At 33.3% G+C, this 19,079-nt stretch overlaps 1 protein-coding gene across 4 annotated transcripts in view; it reads right to left on the bottom strand.

The window, feature by feature from the left end:
* Positions 1–2,252: 2,252 nt before the first annotated feature.
* The window catches only part of LOC145299393 (dihydrofolate reductase-like), a 65,934-nt gene continuing 49,107 nt past the window's right edge, over positions 2,253–19,079 (bottom strand). For all 4 annotated transcript variants that reach the window (XM_080144399.1, XM_080144398.1, XM_080144400.1 and 1 more), the window contains exons 4-6: positions 10,715–10,838; positions 9,166–9,281; positions 2,253–3,721 (exon numbers count right to left, since the gene is read on the bottom strand). In XM_080144399.1, coding sequence (XP_080000525.1) covers positions 3,643–3,721; positions 9,166–9,281; positions 10,715–10,838 — 319 coding nt within the window. In that variant the 3' untranslated portion in view covers positions 2,253–3,642. The remainder of the gene's footprint in view (positions 3,722–9,165; positions 9,282–10,714; positions 10,839–19,079) is intronic.

Consider the following 19,079-nt stretch of genomic DNA (forward strand, 5'->3'; position numbering starts at 1 on the left):
CTATTTTCATACTATTTCAGCTGATACAACCTCTGACCGTCTTCAAATGCATTTTTTTTCTCTTTGGAAACTTCAGGTCAAACTCTGGAACCTATATAAAATGCCAAACGGAACACTTTATTCATATCACATAGACACATAGCTTAACAATTAATGACATTGTTTAATAATAATAGAGACTTCTAGAGGTGGAAGGGTCAATTTTTACATTAATAGCTAAGTATAATATAGACTATAGCTAAGTGCTTAATGACAGACTGAAAATCTGGGTGTGTCAAATTAGGAATCCAATTTGTTCCACAGAAATGCTTCCATCAAACCAGCACTTGACCTTGTGTCTAACCTCCTTCTAAAGAAGACGTAAATAAAATAAAGTTAGATATTTGTATCTGTTCAGTTTACTTCTAAACTAAACCAATCATTATGAATTTTGGACCATAGCTGCAAGCCAATAACATTAACTCCTTGATATAAATAAATATTACCATTTAACTCCTTTTAAAATTTGAATACATAATTTTATACAGTGTTCAATTCCAACACAGCAGTCTTGAAGTTATTATGCCGAGAGAGAACTTGAGAGGACCCACAAGCAGACGTAGCTAGCAACATATTATCCCTTGGATGTTAGAGATGTTTTATCATCTATGGACTTTCATTTATTCCCCCAGGGTTCCAGTTGCCATGCCCAAGATGTAACAGTCTTTCGAGAAACATCCCCAAACACAGGCACACACTAAGTTACTCTCTCCAGCAAGTGATAGAGTCGTTTAAAAAAAAAAAAAAAAAAAAAAAAAAAAGATTATTTTTCGATATCTTTTACGATGAGGATGGATAAGTTCTAATCTATTTCTTTCCTACCGAAACTGGCATCCTCCAATTTTTTTTTTTCTTTTTTGCATTTGCAGGTAGGTATGCTGACAACGATTATCACAGTTAAATTTGGAGGAATTATTCCCCCCCCCCAAAAAAAAAGGGGAGTTGTCTAAGAAATCTGTTCTTTACATGGGGATGTTGGTGCTGTCTATTCCGAAAGCCGTTCTTAACATATTACTCAAAGAAGTGATGTGAAAAAAGTTGTAATGGTTTTGATTTACACGTTAAAAAAAGATGACATAAAACTGGGCTTTTGGTTGAAGAGTTGAAAAGAATAGGAATACTTGACCAACAAACAGAAACAGCTAGAAATGCCATCATTGATTTCAATCACTCTAAACAGTTCATATACATTGAGAATCCCTAACTTCTAAAACTGTTTTTACTTTCCATTATAATTCTAATGGACAATTTTTCATAATTGTATGAATTCATACTGATTTATGTATTCTGTTAATTGCTTTTTTTAAATTCAAACAGTACCTGCATGTTATCACCCCAAACCAGCACTAATCGTCAGTGTAAGCCAGATTATTTCATTTTGGCCATGGCTGCCAGCGTCCGCAATTGTTCAGGAACGGCAGTGGTCACCAACAACAACCATAGTTTACTTTTTTGCAAAAGCGGGTGGCAGACTTCAACAGGGCAATGCTAGTAATATAGACATATACACCCATACATATACACACATCATATTGAAACACACACACACATACATATACACACATCATATTGAAACACACACACACATGCATACACACACATCATATTGAAACATGCACACACACACACAGCTATGCTCCAGACCATTTACTGTGACATTATATAGACTAGATGACTTGATCAGCTATGTACACACATACATCTCGGAGACGCTTATATGACACACACATATATATACACACACATGCGCGCGCATACACACACACACTTATAAATAACAGGTGTAAATGTGGATGTGCATTAGTATAAGAGATGTAACAGAAACTAAAAATCTGGGTTTAACACGTGGTAAATAAAATAACATAAAAATTGATACTTCTACCTTGTTATGGTTAAAGGAACAAGAACAATCTACTCAAATGGATTAAATAAAGAGTTATATACTTTCTTGCACCCTATTCTCTTCCCGGCCAACTTAGCATAATGGTCAGAGTGTTTGCTAATGGGTTGAGAGACCATGTTTAATCCTTGATAGTGTCATACCAAAGTTTAAAAAAAATAGTACTTCATCCCTCCTTGTTAAACACTTGACATTATAAGGTAAGGATCAAGAGTAAGTGGAGCTCTTCAGGGGAAAAAGGAAGTATATTCCTCTACATCTAGGTATGTTAGATTCATTCATGTATTTAGTATATAACACAAAGAGACGCATGTGATAAAAAAAAGTTTATTAACTGAACAATGTTTTCCCCAAAAAATAAACATTTCAAATTTTAAAAGAATAAAAATAGATTGACTTTACACCATGAAAGAAACCCTCAAATCTTCCCTGCTGAAAATGAAACATTTTTAAACGGACGTAATTTTAGTGAATAATTCTAGCAAACTTCAAACAATTTAACACTACCATGTTCACTCTTTAAAGAGAACCATTTGTTAACAGACATTCCAGTAATGTAGAAAGTGGATTTTGGATTTATTTTCATTAGCCTTGTAACTCTCGCTTTCTTTTCTTTTTTTTTTGTCCTTTAGTTCTCATATTCCATAAACAATGCTTCTGAAAAAGGGGGGAAAAAATTGCTATTTTCTGGGTTGAAATCGATGTATGAAATACTTATCTTGACCAATTGTTGACCCTGAAGTAATATTGTTTAGCTTCTTACATCAAGTGTTTTTTTTTATTCCTTGTCTGGAGCAACTTCCATTAAAAAAAAAAAAAAAAAAAAAAAAAAAAGATGATAATAAAAGACTACGTTCTGTTGTGAGAATATTTGGGACTTATTTTCTCCTGCAACTGATTTTTTAGTCAGTTGACTTTTGAAATTAAAATAATACATAAAGAAAAATTAGGTTTAGTGGGAGGTGTTGGCCCAAATGGTCTAAATATCAATTAGAGAGCAGAGTGAAATAGAAAATATTGAAGAGTTTTGTGCCAGAATAAACTGGTTTGCATGTCACATGTTTTTAGAGGAGTAAACATTTTACTCCTTATGAACTGAGAAATGAACAATTGATTTTAGCAATAATAGATCAAAAGGGAGTCTCTCAAAGTTGTTCAGCATTGGCACAACGTCCATAAGAAAAAGCAGGAAAGGAATAAAACATCAGAAACTTGATGTAAGAGCACCACAGCAGTGTGATTCACAAAACTCTTTTTTTCCCTCCACTCATCAGTGTAGAAATGGCTTTTGCTCCTTCTTGAAGAGCAGAGTTAAACACAAGGTCAATTTTTAATATGAAGAAAATCCAGCTGCCTCAAAACGGGTAATTTTTGATTTAAACAAAAATAAAAATGGTTTTAGTTTAGAAGGATCTCTCCTTCACTGATCAAGAACAGAAGAGTTGAAATGGAGTATCAGAACAGATACTACACTGTTATCATGTTGGCAAAATTTTCTCTCTTGTTTATTTGCTACCAGTATGCAAATATGGAGGATGATGTACTTTTATAAGGCACGGAAGAGCAAGTATTGTTTGTCTTAACCAACAAAGAAAAGATAAGTGTTTATGCATGTATTCGATTCAAATGGGTAAGCTTACTAGTTTTAATTATCGAGTGTTATTGTAGTGCAAATAAGTCAAGTGGAATTAGGTCATCCAGAATTACTTTTTCCTTTCGTAAACGTGATACGTCCAATTTATTCCTTTTTCTTCTTGCGCTTCACTGGGAACATCAGGCAAACTGAAAAGATTTAAAAAAAAAAAAAAAATCACTTTAATACAATAAAGTAATTGATGTCAAAATGTAAACATTTAAATGTCAGTGTGTAAAAGTGTGGTTAAAATCAACCCAGTAAGTCCCAAGGTATCTAAACGATTTATTATTGAATTGAAACTTTGTATAAGGGCTAAAAATGGATTGGAATACACAAATTGAAAGGAAAAAGTTATTTTATTTAGAAAGCGAAACACTGACTCTTATAAACAGGACACTGGGTACATGTGCCATTTTAGAAATCAAGAGGCCATATATTCAAGATAAAATTTACTCATTATGGTAAGGAGCAACGCAGTTCACACAAACAGTTACATTGCACTTTTCGCAACAAGTTAGTGGCTTACTATTGCAAGACTCATTTACATAAATTTATAGATCATCGAACAAAAACTAAAGCCACTTTCAGGACTGCCAGCAACCATTGTAAGAAAGTAATAAAGAGTTGTATGCTCAGTCCATCAAGTCCAAAGTAGCTGAGCAGCAGCTTGGTTCCCACCAGTTAGGCAAATAGCAAACAGAATCCTGAACAGAAGCGTGTGCTCTATCCCAACTATCATCAATGGACCTGAGGTAATCTCGTCAGCATCAGACAAAGCCAAACTCTTTGCCAGGAACTTTGCAGCTAATTCTACCTTTTGCGACCAAGGCCACCAACCCCCAATATTTCCTCCTGTATCAGAAAACACGCTATGTGATATACATATATTTGTACGTGATGTTGCCAAGCTAATCAAAAACCTTGATTCCAGTAAAGCAAAAGGCCCTGACGGTATTCCAATTATAGTACTCAAAAAATCTCAACCAGAACTAGCGCCTATACTTACAAAACTGTTTAAACGTTGTCTTAAGGAGAATAGCTTCCCATCACCCTGGAAAATTTCATCAGTATGCCCTGTATTTAAGAATTCAGGTGATCGCTCATCCACCTCTCAGTACAGGCCAATAAGTCTCCTGTGCGTCATGAGTAAGTTGCTGGAATCTGTGTTAAATACAGAAGTAATCAACCATCTCAACAAAAATAACCTTAGTGACACTCAATATGGTTTCCGTTCTGCTAGATCTACAGCAGATGTGCTGGCAGTTATATCGCATAGGATTAGCAAATCTCTTGACGGAGGCAACCTTTTTAGGGCAATTGCTCTTGACATATCTAAGGCCTTTGATAGGGTATGGCATAACGGTTTACTTCAAAGATCTCTAGCTATGGTATAGCTGGAAATGTCTTCTCAATTAATGAATCATTTCTTTCTGATAGGTTCATAAGAGTAGTAGTTGAGGGGCAAAAATCAGAAGCTCACAGTATTAATGCTGGAGTCCCTCAGGGATCCATCCTGGGCCCAGCTCTTTTCCTGATCTACATTAATGATCTTCCAAATCACATCCTTACATCATTTATGCTGATGACACTACCATTTATGGTAGCACATCTAAGACAGTAAACGACCAAGTTCTCTCCGATTCTCTCTCCTCTGATCTTGAGCACATGGTACAATGGGGAAAGGAGTGGCTGGTTACTTTTAATGCATCTAAAACCAAGCTTCTCTCTTTACATCATCAACATTCTGATCCACATCTGGCATCAACTGAAATGAATAGCTCTCGTCTTGGGAAGGCCTCACGCTTTGACAAGCTTCTGGGCTTGACCTTTACTCCTGATCTTAAATGGAACACGTTCATCAAATCTGTTGCCAAGGCCGCTGGAAAAATGGTGGGATCTTTCTATCGATCCAGTAGATATCTCACTGCTGATGCAATTCTCTATCTATATAAGAGCCAGGTACGTCCAAGGATGGAATACTGTTGCCACATCTGGGCAGGAGCTGCTAGAAGGGACTTGTCCTGCCTTGATAGAGTTCAAAATAGACTTTGTAGCCTCGTAGATGTCCTTTTCTCTTCCCTGTAACCTCTATCTCACAGAAGAGATGCTGCGAGTTTGTCTCTGATGTATCATTATTTTCATGGAAAGTGTTCGACTAAGCTTCAGTCTATGGTCCCCCCCTTCGCCAAACTTTCATAAGAAACACTCGTCTAGCTGAAAACACTATCAATAATTCCCCCCACTCTTTATCTGTGCCTAAACCTAAATGTAGATTCCATGAACAAAGCTTCTTTCTTAGAACTGCACGCCTGTGGCATTGTCTTCCGTTTTCCTGCTTTCCAGCTGACTACAATATGGTTGTCTTCAAGTCTAACGTAAACAAGTTTTTGATGAGCCGTTCCATATAAGTTAACAAATTTACCGAATTGATTACTATATTGTCCAATTTCTACTGTACACTCTTTAACCCTTATCCTCGAGTGGCCTCGATAATGTGGTGATGCCTGTGTAAAAAAAAAAAAAAAAAAAAAAAAAAAAAAAAATCGCTTATTCCGATGTTTGGTGTTAGTTTGAATAGTTTAGTTTATTCTTTGTGCATGAGCTCCAATATTCTCGTCATTTTCTTTTGGGTTTTATGTCTGTATAAGGGATTTTTCCAGTTGCATGGTTTTGTTGAAGTGACTCTTTGGTCGGTTTATCCACTTTTTCTTTCATGTAGATGCCGGTGGCTTGGAATCCAGCAGAAGATTATGTATTTATTCATTGCTATGGTGTTTATTTTATTTAAAAACTTTATAATAAGGGTATTTGTCATTTTTTTTTCTTTCAGTGATATGAGTACCAATAGAGAATCTGTAAGGATGAGATATTTTTGATGGTCACGTCAGGAAAATCACCCCACCCCCCCCCACCCCACCTCTTACAAATGTCCCATTCTTACTCTTCCTCATATGACTGTCTCCGCTCCCCATCTCCTGGAACCTTTTCACCCAGACCAATTTTCTTTTTTTTTTTTTTTTTTTTTTTTTAAATTTCATTTTCACTCCAAACAAGGCACAGTGCCACTTTGAAGTAGGGGGCTGTTATCAGAGACATAAGTTGCAGGGACATTACGAAGGGAGATGAGCAGCAAGATGTCTGTTAACCTAAACTTCTGCATGTCAGTACAGTTGTGAAAGCAGAATCCCAGAAAGGAGTTCTAAAGTCTAGTAGTTCTGGGGAAGAAACTATTGGAGTAGAAGGCTTTCTTACATCTAGGGATCTCTACTGTGTAGGGGTGGGATTTAGCTGCTTGTCGGGTTTGTCAGGGATATTTACGTAGTGCTTGTAGTTCATCAGAGCATTCTAATTAAAATACTTGTAGAACAGGCAGAAGGATGCAACATTTCATCGATGGGACAGAGGCTGAAGCTTAAATGACAGTTCAGAACCTATTAGGTTGGCAACTCTCTTTTGAACTCTGTCCAGGAGTGAGAGACTAGTAGCAGATGGATCAGCCCAAATTCTTTGAATTTTACAGCCTACTATTCTCATCTTGAATGTCATTTTCACAACATTTTGGTTGATGTAACTTCCAACCTTCTTCAGGTGTGGAAAAAAAAAAAGCTAATAATCCCAAAAAGTACAGAATAAAAGACAACTTTATTTTATATATTAGATGAATATAGGGATTAAATTTTCATAAGCATTTTATCATAGATGCTATAGATCCTGTATAAAGAATGAATACAAAAATAGTAAAAGTTTTTGTGATATAAAATTTTGAATGAACATGAGTATTTTATATATTATTGTTTGGAATCTTTTGAGATAAGGCTTCATGATTTCGGGGCTCATATCACAATGAACAGAGACATCGAGTCTCTATGGTTTCAAAATTGTCTGAAGATAGCGGTTTCAATCCTATCCAAAGCAGGCCAGAGAATTAGTTGGCTAAAATGTGGTGAAACAACAACTATGGAAGGCAGTGCAAGACTCAGCATTCCTATCCTGTCGTGGTTGACCACCTGAAGAAGGCCAGAGGATGAGTTAGCCGAAATGTGGTGAAACAACAGCAACTATGAAGATGAGGATAAGAGTCTTCAAAAAAGTCAATACACAAATGCGTCTATTTCTTTTGAATGTCTCTGAAAATAAAATAAAGAATTTCTTTCTAACAGCTAAGCTTTAGCACTCATCAAAGAGTATGCACACAAGTCTTTCTTTGTGTCATTTCTACTACAAGGTTGTCATAACATTGTGATGTTAGTGCAATATGCAATAGGAAGGAGCTGAAATGGGGGTCAGCTAACGACTAATCTGGGTTTTTTTTATATTTTTACTTTTGTGATGACAAAGATGTTTCTCTCTTATTTCATTTTTGCTTCGGTCGAAGTTCTCAAAAATTAAAGGGGACCCTTCTTAGAGCTAACACTTTTCTACATATACATACATACATACATATATGTGTGTTTCCTTTTGGGGCCAGGATCTAATTCACGATCTGTTGGCTGATCCAAGTGGACCTCTGTCATGGTAGTGCCATTATCTGAGGTAAGAGGGTTCACACCTTCAAATACCTTTTCTCGTCTGGTGTGTGAACGAGGTAAGGGACCCTTTTTATCCTGGGCAACGGCCAGCCAGTATGCATTATTTTTGGTATTCATTTTCATTTTAATTTTTATTTCCTCATTGTCAGCGGCTTTTGATTTAATATTCAAAACTACCCCCTATAAATAGAGGGGTTTCCCCTATCCGCAACCTGGGGACGCTCTGTATGGCTTGAGGATACAGCACAGTGTGTGTGTGTACTTGTGTGTGTACTCAAATATTCTATTATAGTTCACCTTGACCTCTCAAATGTTGAGTTAGTAAAAAAAAAAAAAAGTGATGGGACATTAATTTTTCTCTCTGTGAATGACCAGTTAACTATGTCAGTGTTCATCTTTATTGTAGTTTCTAGGACTTAGAAGATTCCAGGACAAGAATTTGAGTCTGGTGTAGTATCCAATCCAGCTTCGTGCTCTTATTAGAAGCAACATCTGTAGTGCAAAGTATCCTCATGCCAAGTTGTTATGACAAACTGAGGCACAAAGAGACCTTAGACACTCGAGGAGGGAATTTAGTGGGTTGTGAGTGTTAAGATAAATATGAAGAAATAAAATGGATGAAAACGATTCTTTATCAAATTTATAAAATGTACAACTGAAAGGAATTATTTTGAAAATGAAGATGACACTCTTTGGTTTCATTTTTCTCAAAAATGAAGGGGTTCCTTTCTGGGGTAAACAGTTTATCAGTATATGAGATGCATAGATATTTGAATATTTCATTACAGTTTTCTTTTTATCTCTCAAATGTTAATAAAGAAGTTAGGAATATTAATTTTCTTCTCATTTATTAACCAGTTAACTACATTATAGTAGATTTTTCTTTTGGTCTCCGAGCCTTACTGGATTCCGCAATTAATCTAATCTGGTGGAGTATTCAGCTTAGTGTTGTTACTTGAAGCAATATCACTTAGAGAAGGTGTACCAATCTTCATATAAGCATGTTTTTAAAGAGTTTTGGAAGAATGAGGGAGATTTTAAAAGCTAATTACACAACTTACCCGATAACTTCAGGAAATTCCTCTTCTTTAAATTCTGGGAAGAAAGTATCACATTCAAAATCAGCATTTATCTTCGTCAGATAAATACGACAAGGATAATCTGATGCAATAACTTCCTGAAAAAAAAAAAAAAAAAAAAAATTACTGAGGATAGTATATATATATATATATATATATATATGATGGACCCTCCCATTGATTTCGACGTCTGAGTTTTCACCATAACTAAGTTACTCGTAAATCCACACATAAATTGTTTATAGTGGTGAAGGCTTTGTGTAGAACCAACCATACTTTTTCGTATTACTGCTAACCTTTGTTGGTGCAGATGACTGCCACAGGGCAGAGTATACAGTAGACCGCAGGTTTTTTTTACATCAGAGTTTCCTTCTCCTAGATACATGTCTTAACGAAGACTGGGGGTGCATCTCTCCCAGTGAATTAATGCGCCCCCAGATACCAACTGGAAATTTCTTATTTATCATTGCAGAAAAAAAAAAAAAAAAAAAAAAAAGGATTAATGCACACTCATAAGTTGTTGTTTTTTTTTGTTTTTTGGTTTTTTTTTGTTTTTTGTTTTTTTTTGCAAAAGACTTAATCTTTTTGTAGTACATCTTAAATATATTTCATTTAATAACGGAAGACCACTAAACACTCTTCAAAGACAAATAGATGCTTCTTAAAAACACCTAAAAAGTTGATTATGTGGAACGAAAAAAGAATTTGAAGAAAAAGGATAAAAAGGAAATGGAGATATATAATGTTATTGGATTGTTTACAGGCACCTATCCCTCCTACCTCAAATAATTGAATTCCTAACACACATGGGTAACGTCTTAAATCGCTATACTGGATTTCATAAATATAATAAATTTGAAAATATATATGGTAATTAAGATATACAGAATTTTCCACTTAATTACAATATATATTTTCAAAACTTACTTCCTCGCTCTACTTACATATTGAGCACTGTCGCAGTAAACACTGAAAATAAATACCTGAAATTTTATATATATATATATATATATATTGTTATAGGAGAAATTACAACAAGAGGGCTCAATTACTGTACAAGAGCATATATATATCTTTTCATCAACTAATTAATGTTTTGTCATTGTTAAAACATGGTAAAATTCTCTCCCATTTTTTAGCCATTCTAGCCTTTTAAGGCAATTAATCAAATGTTTTTTGTATGTGTTCTTGAAGAACTGAGAGGAATTGGGTTCAATTTTTAAGTGTTAATTAATAGTGGTAAAAAAATTGGATAGCTACTTTAAAAGGCTAGAATGGCTCAGAAATGAGGTACCATTTTATGTTAAATGTAGATGCATAACAGCTCATCCACTCTAAATTCTAAAGTAATATTTCCTTCGATTTTAATTTCTTCAAATTTTTCTTTTTTTTTTTCTGACAAGTTTTCAGAGTATTTACATATAACCTTGTAAAACAAGTAGAATCTCATTTTTCTTGGAAGGGTAGAGGGGGTAGCTGAAGCTATTAAATTTAAAAATCAATTTAAAAAAGAAAGAAAAACTCAACTAACCTTGTAAGCTGAATATCCTCCAATAACAAATAATTTCTCTACCTTGTCCTTTAATTGGGCACTAGAGGTGAGAGAAATGGCTTCTTTAAGACTTTCAGCTAAATAACTTCCCTCAGCTGCTTCACTGAAATTGGTTGGAAGGAGGAGGGGTTGATCATAAAAAGAAAAACAAAAAGGAAATGTGCCACATAATTTTTTTTTTATTGCAGTATAATATTTAATTAGGTTTACTCAACGAAGATCTTAATATTTCAACCCGATTCACAAGAGAAACAAACAAAAAAAAAAGTAAAATAAGTAAAAGAGTGAAAGAGGAAAACAAAAAATGAAAAGAAAAAAAAATGAAAAGAAAAAAAAAATGAAAAGAAAAAAAAAATGAAAAGAAAAAAAAAATGAAAAGAAAAAAAAATGAAAAGAAAAAAAAAATGAAAAGAAAAAAAAATGAAAAGAAAAAAAAATGAAAAGAAAAAAAAAATGAAAAGAAAAAAAAATGAAAAGAAAAAAAAATGAAAAGAAAAAAAAAATGAAAAGAAAAAAAAATGAAAAGAAAAAAAAAATGAAAAGAAAAAAAAATGAAAAGAAAAAAAAATGAAAAGAAAAAAAAATGAAAAGAAAAAAAATGAAAAGAAAAAAAAATGAAAAGAAAAAAATGAAAAGAAAAAAAATGAAAAGAAAAAAAATGAAAAGAAAAAAAATGAAAAGAAAAAAAATGAAAAGAAAAAATGAAAAGAAAAAAATGAAAAGAAAAAAATGAAAAGAAAAAAAAATGAAAAGAAAAAAAATGAAAAGAAAAAATAATGAAAAGAAAAAAAAATGAAAAGAAAAAAATGAAAAGAAAAAAAATGAAAAGAAAAAAAATAAAAAGAAAAAAAATGAAAAGAAAAAAATGAAAAGAAAAAAATGAAAAGAAAAAAAATGAAAAGAAAAAAAATGAAAACAGAAAAACCAAAAATTAAAAGCAAAAGGAAAAAAAAGTGCAAAATCAAAAACAATAAATAAAGAGAAAAAAACGTAAGCAAAAAAGCCAAATCCAGAAAAAAAAAAAAAAAGAAACACAAAAACAAGAGACATGCAAATTTTGCAAGTTGAATATGCTTCATAAAATATATTGATCAAAATTGAATTTAAATAAATAAAAAATTCCATAACAAAAATAAACAAAGACATACGAAAAACAAAAACATAAGAAAAATGTAAAATAAAGAAAAAAAAAACATTAAAATATGAAAGAACAAAAAAATGAGAAAAAACAAAAAAAAAACAAAGAAAAATCAAATTAAAAGTAAAAATCGAAAAGAAAAAAACATGAAAAGCCAAAACCAAAAAAGAGGGGAAAAAATGTAAAAAGAAAAAAGCCAAAACCAAAAAATGAAAAGAAAAAAAAAATCAAACACAAAGAGAGACATAAAAATCTTGCAAAGTTGAACTTGCTTTGTAAAACATTGCTCGTCAGCTTAAAAATGAATCAAAATAGTTGGTATAACTCAGTTGTGCCCCAACTGTGTATGATAAAGGACCCTGAAAATATTGTCCTTGTCCCTTGATAGTTGTTTGTCAAGGCATCTTTGTCAGCTGATTGATCTGCTAATCTCATCTGCTAAAACTCTCCTGGTCTGTTCTGAGCTGTCCACTCTCATAAAACTTTCAGGATCAGAAATCAAATGTCCAGATCTTGTCTTACTTGACCACTCCCAGCTGACTATGCACCCTACTTCCGGGTATTAATCTTACTGCTTTTGTGCACCTTGGTGAATTGTTTTTAATCCATGTCATGCCCCCCCTCCCACTTCCCAACAAACTTCTTTTTTTTTTTTCTGAATCACTTCCTTACACTCTGGGAGGAATGGCCATAGTTTCACAGAGTTCCTGAAATTGATATTGGCATTTGCATTGAAAATAATGTTCTGCATGTATTGCTATTGATTAATTATGATTATATATATATATATATATATATATATATATATACACTTGTGCCCGATATTATTCATACCCCTCGGATCTTTGAGATTTCTATAAGAATATTGCTCAAACCAGAACGTAGACAATATTAAAGGGATTTCAAACAATAAATCAAGCATAAGCATTTAATTTAAACTCAACAAATAAATAAATTATGCAAGTTTGAAACATTATACAAAGAAAAACAATAATGGCACTAGTTCAAAATTATTCATACCTCTCTTACTAATAGTCAATAGCATGCATTTTATTCTTAATAACTGCCTGTAACCGTTTCGGATATTTATCAACAAGGTTTTTACAAGCATCAACACTGATTTTTGACCATTCTTCAATGTAGTAGTTCTCCAAATCCCTCAAATTTCTAGGTTTCCGCTTTTTAACCTCAGTTTTCAATATGTGCCAGAGGGTTTCGATAGAGTTCAGGTCGGGACTCTGGCTAGGCCATTCCAAAACATTAATTTGATTATCCTCAAACCATTTCTTGACTATTTTGGCAGTATGTTTTGGATCATTATCCTGTTGAAGGACCCAGTTTGGTCCTAAATGGAGCTTCTCCGCATCCTGTCTAATGTTTTTCTGGAGTATCTCCAAATATTGCTCCTTCTTCATGGTTCCATCTATCTTGACCACACTACCTGGACCACTAGCCGAAAAGGAGCCCCAAAACATTAGGCTACCACCACCATGTTTGACCGTGGGTATGGTGTTCTTTGGGTTGTAAGCTTCTCCTTTCTTCCTCCAAACGTAAGAAGCATCCATATGGCCAAACAATTCAATTTTTGTTTCGTCAGTCCACAAAATACTTGAGAAAACGGACTCTGGAGAATTCACATGGGTCCTAGCAAACTTTAGACGTGCTGCAAGGTGTTTTCCGGTGTGCAATGGAGTCCTTCTTGGTCTTCTTCCTTTCAGACCATTTTCATGCAGAGTCCTTTGCAATGTTTGCCTTGATATTTTTATGCCAGAAGACTCCAGATTATCTAAAATGTCCTTAGTAGTGGTGGTTGGATTTGCATTAACACTTCTTACAATATTCCTGGTGGCTCTAGCAGACAGTTTCCTTTTCCTTCCTCTACTAATCAAGTTGTTTGTTGTGTGGTGGCTCTGGAATTTTTTGATGATGCTCTGTACTGTTGCTGTAGGGACCTCAAATTTCTTGGAAATTGACTTGTAACCTAAACCATCCTTATGTGAATTCACAATTTTAGTCCTAAGATCATTACTAAGCTCTTTTTTCTTCCCCATTCTAATAATTTTTATTCTTTTATTGGTTTTCAGTTGATATCATTTTAATTTCTGAAAAATGCAAAAAACGAAATGAAATTAATCAAAGGTTGTATAAAAGCATTCAAAATAAGAATCAAACAAAAACAGACAGTCAGAAACTCGATTAATACTGAAAAAATAAGGGGGTATGATTATTTTTGAACATTGCAGATTTTATAAATAGCTGTATATTTCTTTTATTACAAGTATCCCGAGATTTTAAAATGACGAAAATGATCAGAAGAGGTTTATTCAGAATATGTATCAATATGGACATAAACAATAAATTCTTACAAAGTTACACCTAATAAACTCAATTTTCAAGGGGGGGGGGGTCTGAATAATATCGGGCACAAGTGTATATATGTGTATATATATATATATATATATATATATATACACACACACACACATCTTAAAAAAAAAAAAAAAAAGTAATGAAAAACATCGATGGTGAGTTCGATAGTTTTAATTAATACATTTATTTCCAAACAAATTTCCTAGTTACTTGTTTTAACCTTGTTATCAAGGCATATTGCCATTGAAGCGGGAGGAGCTACTGTGATAGAGACAATATTTATAAAGGGTAACCTAGGTGAAAGTTAGGTAGTGAGATGTTTATTCATATTACATTTAAATGTCTGCCTGTTGGTACAGTTGGGAAAACAAGGAGCAAGGAGGATCACGTTTAGGGACCTCAACAGAAAAGAGGTGTGGTTTGTTACTAGTCATATGAGCGAGGTATATTTAATTTAGGTTGGGGGGGGGGGTTACAAATGTAAAAGTTCACCAGAGGACATTCCATGGAAATATTTGTAAAACAAGTACATAGATGCAAAACAGCAGTGATGCAACACGTGCAAAGGACCCATTAGGTTATAAATTATTTTTTGCACATTGTCCAACAGAAAGACTAGTAATTCAGGCACCAGTTTAGATGTAGCAACAATACTTTGTCCACTTTCCTCCTTACGAGGGCTGATTAGACAGGAATGGGACATTTTGACGTGGCTGTTTTTAGCTTGGCAGATTTGGCTCAGCCGATTCGGCATCAACCACACCAGTCACATTTTTATAAAGATTTTATAACTTAAAAAAATGAAAATAAATCACTTTAACTGTTTTTAAGAAAAATCATGTTCTTGCAAAATTCTTATTGGTGAAATATTTTCTAATTAATTTTTTAAGGATTAAAAAAAACTTAAAATATTTTTTAAATTAAGAAAAACTATGAAAACATAATCTCGTCAGTGACAGCCGATTGTTGTCTGTTTTGTGTTATGTTTTAAATAAACAATTATTTTTCAAAATTTATTATCCCCATCTTTCTTAATTGTTTCATGACATTTCGGCTAACTATTCCTCTGGCCTTTGTCAGGTGGTAACTGCGTTTTTGGCCAAGTAAGCCTCTGGCACGCTTTGTGCAGGATTGAAACCACTATCTTCAGACAATTCTCACTTAAAGCTGTAGAGATTCAATCCCATAGCGGTTACCACCTGATAAAGGCCAGAGAAATAGTTGGTCGAAACGTTGTGAAACAACAACTAAGATGAGGATAATAGTCCGCAATAAATAAAATGAATAAAATAAAATGAATAAATAAAATTAATAAAATAAAATGAATAAAATAAAATTAATAAATAAAATTAATAAATAAAATTAATAAATAAAATTAATAAATAAAATTAATAAATAAAATTAATAAATAAAATGAATAAATAAAATGAATAAAACAAAACTCATCTCAATGAATTCCAATTAAAATAAGTTATTTTTAAGTTCTTTTTTTTTAATTAAGAAAAACAAGATGAAAATATAATCTTGTTGATGACTGATTGTTGTGGCATGTTTTTGTGTTGTGTTTTAAATAAACATGGTTCAAAGTTTTTAATTTTTATATCAATTTAATTGCTTTTTAAGGGAAATCATTTTTTTAGTTCATTATTTTATAATTAATTTTTTAAGGATTTTCTTTTTTTTTTAAACCTTTAAAATATTGTAATTTTTTTTTTAATTAAGAAAAACAATTAAAATATAATCTCTTTGCCGACAACTGAATGTTGTTTGTTTTTGTATTGTGCTTTAAATAAACACGGTTATTTTTAATTTTTTTTTGTTTTTTGTTTTTTAAATAAACACGGTTATTTTTAAGTTTTTTTTTTTTTTAAATAAACTTAAATTTTCTTTTTTAATAATTTTTATTTCAATTTTATTTTAAGAAAAACAAATATCTTCATTTACTGAATTAGTTTTAAAAATATAATTCCTAACTTGACGGCGAATCATCCACATGCCAAATCAGCTACACTGAATCGGCCACGCCGAAATGTACCAAACCCAAATTAGACACGTGGTCAGTTTTTCACAAAATGCCATTTTGCGAAATATATAAAATTGTTTCAGTTTAGAAGGACTTCTTCACTGACCGAAGACAGAACAGATGAAAGGCAATAAATACTGAAATAACTAAAATTATTGTAAAAAAAAAAAAAAAAAAAAAAAAAAAAAAATCCCTAGATTTGATCAATCATTTTTTTTAAACAGAGGAAAATCAAACTTTAATGAGATCGTGTTACAGCTCTCTTGTTTTTTCCGCAGATAAGGAGGAGTGCGCAAGGGAGATAACTCCAATCACTGCTTAAAGCTTGTCAAAATTCGATGAGATTATTTTGAAACATGAGCAGAAAAAATACCTAGATAAACATTTTAGTTTTTTTTTCACTTATTTTATGCTTTCTTTGTCCTTTTTTTTAATCTGTTTTTCATTTTGCCCTTTGTTACACTTTTTCATTTAAAAGGTGCCCCTCTTCGTTCACGAAATAAGCAAGATGGCTGCTGTACAATCGATCTCATCAAAATTTGATTTTTCTCTATAAAAAAAACTGCTTGATCAAATTAAGTGATTTTTTTTTTGTATGAATACTTTATTCTATAAGGAGTACGTACAATATAATTTTTTTTCCCAATATTTTCATTTTTTAATGTCTTGATTAAAACAAATACTTTTTTTTATGTAGAGTACAAAACTTTTTAATAATTAAACACAGAGATCATATGGTTCCAATCAAGAGTACACCATTTTTGGAAACAAGAGTTTCCTTACACGTTAGAATTGGGAATTGTTTAAAGTTTTATTAAAAAGTTTTCTTTTTCTTTTTTTACATAAAAGTCAGCATGTATCAAGGCCTAAGGTCACTACAGGATGACGGTTAATGAGTGTATGGTGGTCACCAGGATAACAGCATATTAATAGTTAATGGTAGAAATGGATTATTTAAGGAGGAGGGGCTCAACAAAAACTTGGACTTGTAGATGACCATATTGTAGTCAGCTAGTAAGCAGGCCAGCAGAACAGAATTCCGCAGCTGGGCAATTCTGGGAAAGAAGCTTTGTTCATGGAATTTGCATTTAGATTTAGGCACAGACAGAGAATGGGAGGAATTGTTGATGGCTGTTGTAGTTAAACGAGTGTTTTTTGTGAAAGTTTAGCAAACCGATACCATAAATAAAAAACACACTACCTACATTAAAAAATAAATATTTAATATATATCCCCCCCCCCCGTTTTTTGTTTTTTTTAAATACATTTTTCCCTATATTAAAAGTCAATTTTTTGGACGAAAAACCAACAACTCGAGTTTTATTATTTGTTTGTATTTGCAAAGGTTGACCGGAAATTAAAATAACTAGCAGGGAGGCCCAGTGTTACCCGGGATTGAATGAGGATCAACAAATGTTCCACACTATACTTTTATTGTTATCGAAATCGATGAAATTGCCAATTTCTCAATCAAATCAATTGCCAGTGCCTTCTCTAGTTGGGGACCCACTATGGTGCACTGGAAGGATGCTTCACATGCCTCCATGCACTGCATTGCAATGTAGAAAACCTACTGTTGATTTTCTAAAATTATTTTTTAAGGGTAAAATTCAAAAGTCAAGGAGCATGGTGTAACTGTTCTAATTATTTCAATTGTGCTCTAAACAGAAATATTTATGTAGAATATACGCGTTTTCAAGAACATACTGTTGATTTTATATGCCAGGCTTCTCTGCTTGTGCGGTGATAAAACTTATCAAATGCATTTCTGATGTTAGGTTGTATCAGACTGTTGATTTTGTTCAAAATCTGACTGTTCCATCTTTAATGGGATTTTTCGATTATCGATTTTTGATACTTATTGAGGGCACTCCAATACAAAACCTATTCAAGAACACTCCCAGACACAAAGTACATTTGTGCGAAATTTAAAAAAAAAAAAAAAATAGGTCCAGCTGTTTCAGAGTCCATAGGGAATGAACTCACATGCACAAACAGAAAGTGTCTTTTATATTTAAGTAGAAATTATCTACCGGGTGGAACGATAAAATTATTGCCGTAGAAAAGACATTATTCTATTTCCGTTTGATGGAAACCGGTTTTCTTTGTTGTTGCAAACCATCTACTAGTTGGCCAGTTGTGTACAAATCCCAAGCGCGATAAGTGCCTTCTATCAGGTCTGAAAGTGACACAATGTTCAAGATGTTCGCAGATGCACCTCTGTATAACTCATGCTCTCTACCAATCCAAGTTATGACAATAGGACCATTGCCAGCACCTTCAAAGTGCAAATCCGGATGGTTCAATGCTTGAGAGCACAACTCAATTGAGTTTTCAGCCACAGTTATAGTCATTGGTATGGTTTCTCAAGTGAGGGCCAAATCATGCCACCTCACCTCTTCGAAGTCAGTTTTAAGGTCAACACCAAAGTGCACTTGGATATGCTGAAGAGTGTGGTGATCCCCTGGTGCAATCAGGTGGTTGTTGGCAGACCCCGGATGTGGCAGCAGGACTTGACACTGGCCCACAAGTTCAAAGAGACCCATGCGTGGCTTCAGAAGGAGTGCTACGACTTTATACTCTTCTCTCACTAGCCCCCTCCTCCTCCGATCTGAACCCGCTGGACTACTTTGTTTGGTCACACGTCGAGAACATCACCATAACCTCCCACAATACTAAAACCAGCCTGAGCGCCACCATCCGCTGAGCTCTCACTGGCACTTGTGTAATAGGCATGCTCCTAGTTCCTGACCCATATCTGATATTTTCAATAAAAGTTTTAAAATAAAGCTGTAATGTTGTTTTCTTTAGGG

The sequence above is a fragment of the Euprymna scolopes genome, chromosome 2 (assembly GCF_053919585.1).
Source record: "Euprymna scolopes isolate OS-2025 chromosome 2, ASM5391958v1, whole genome shotgun sequence".
Lineage (NCBI taxonomy): Eukaryota > Metazoa > Mollusca > Cephalopoda > Sepiida > Sepiolidae > Euprymna > Euprymna scolopes.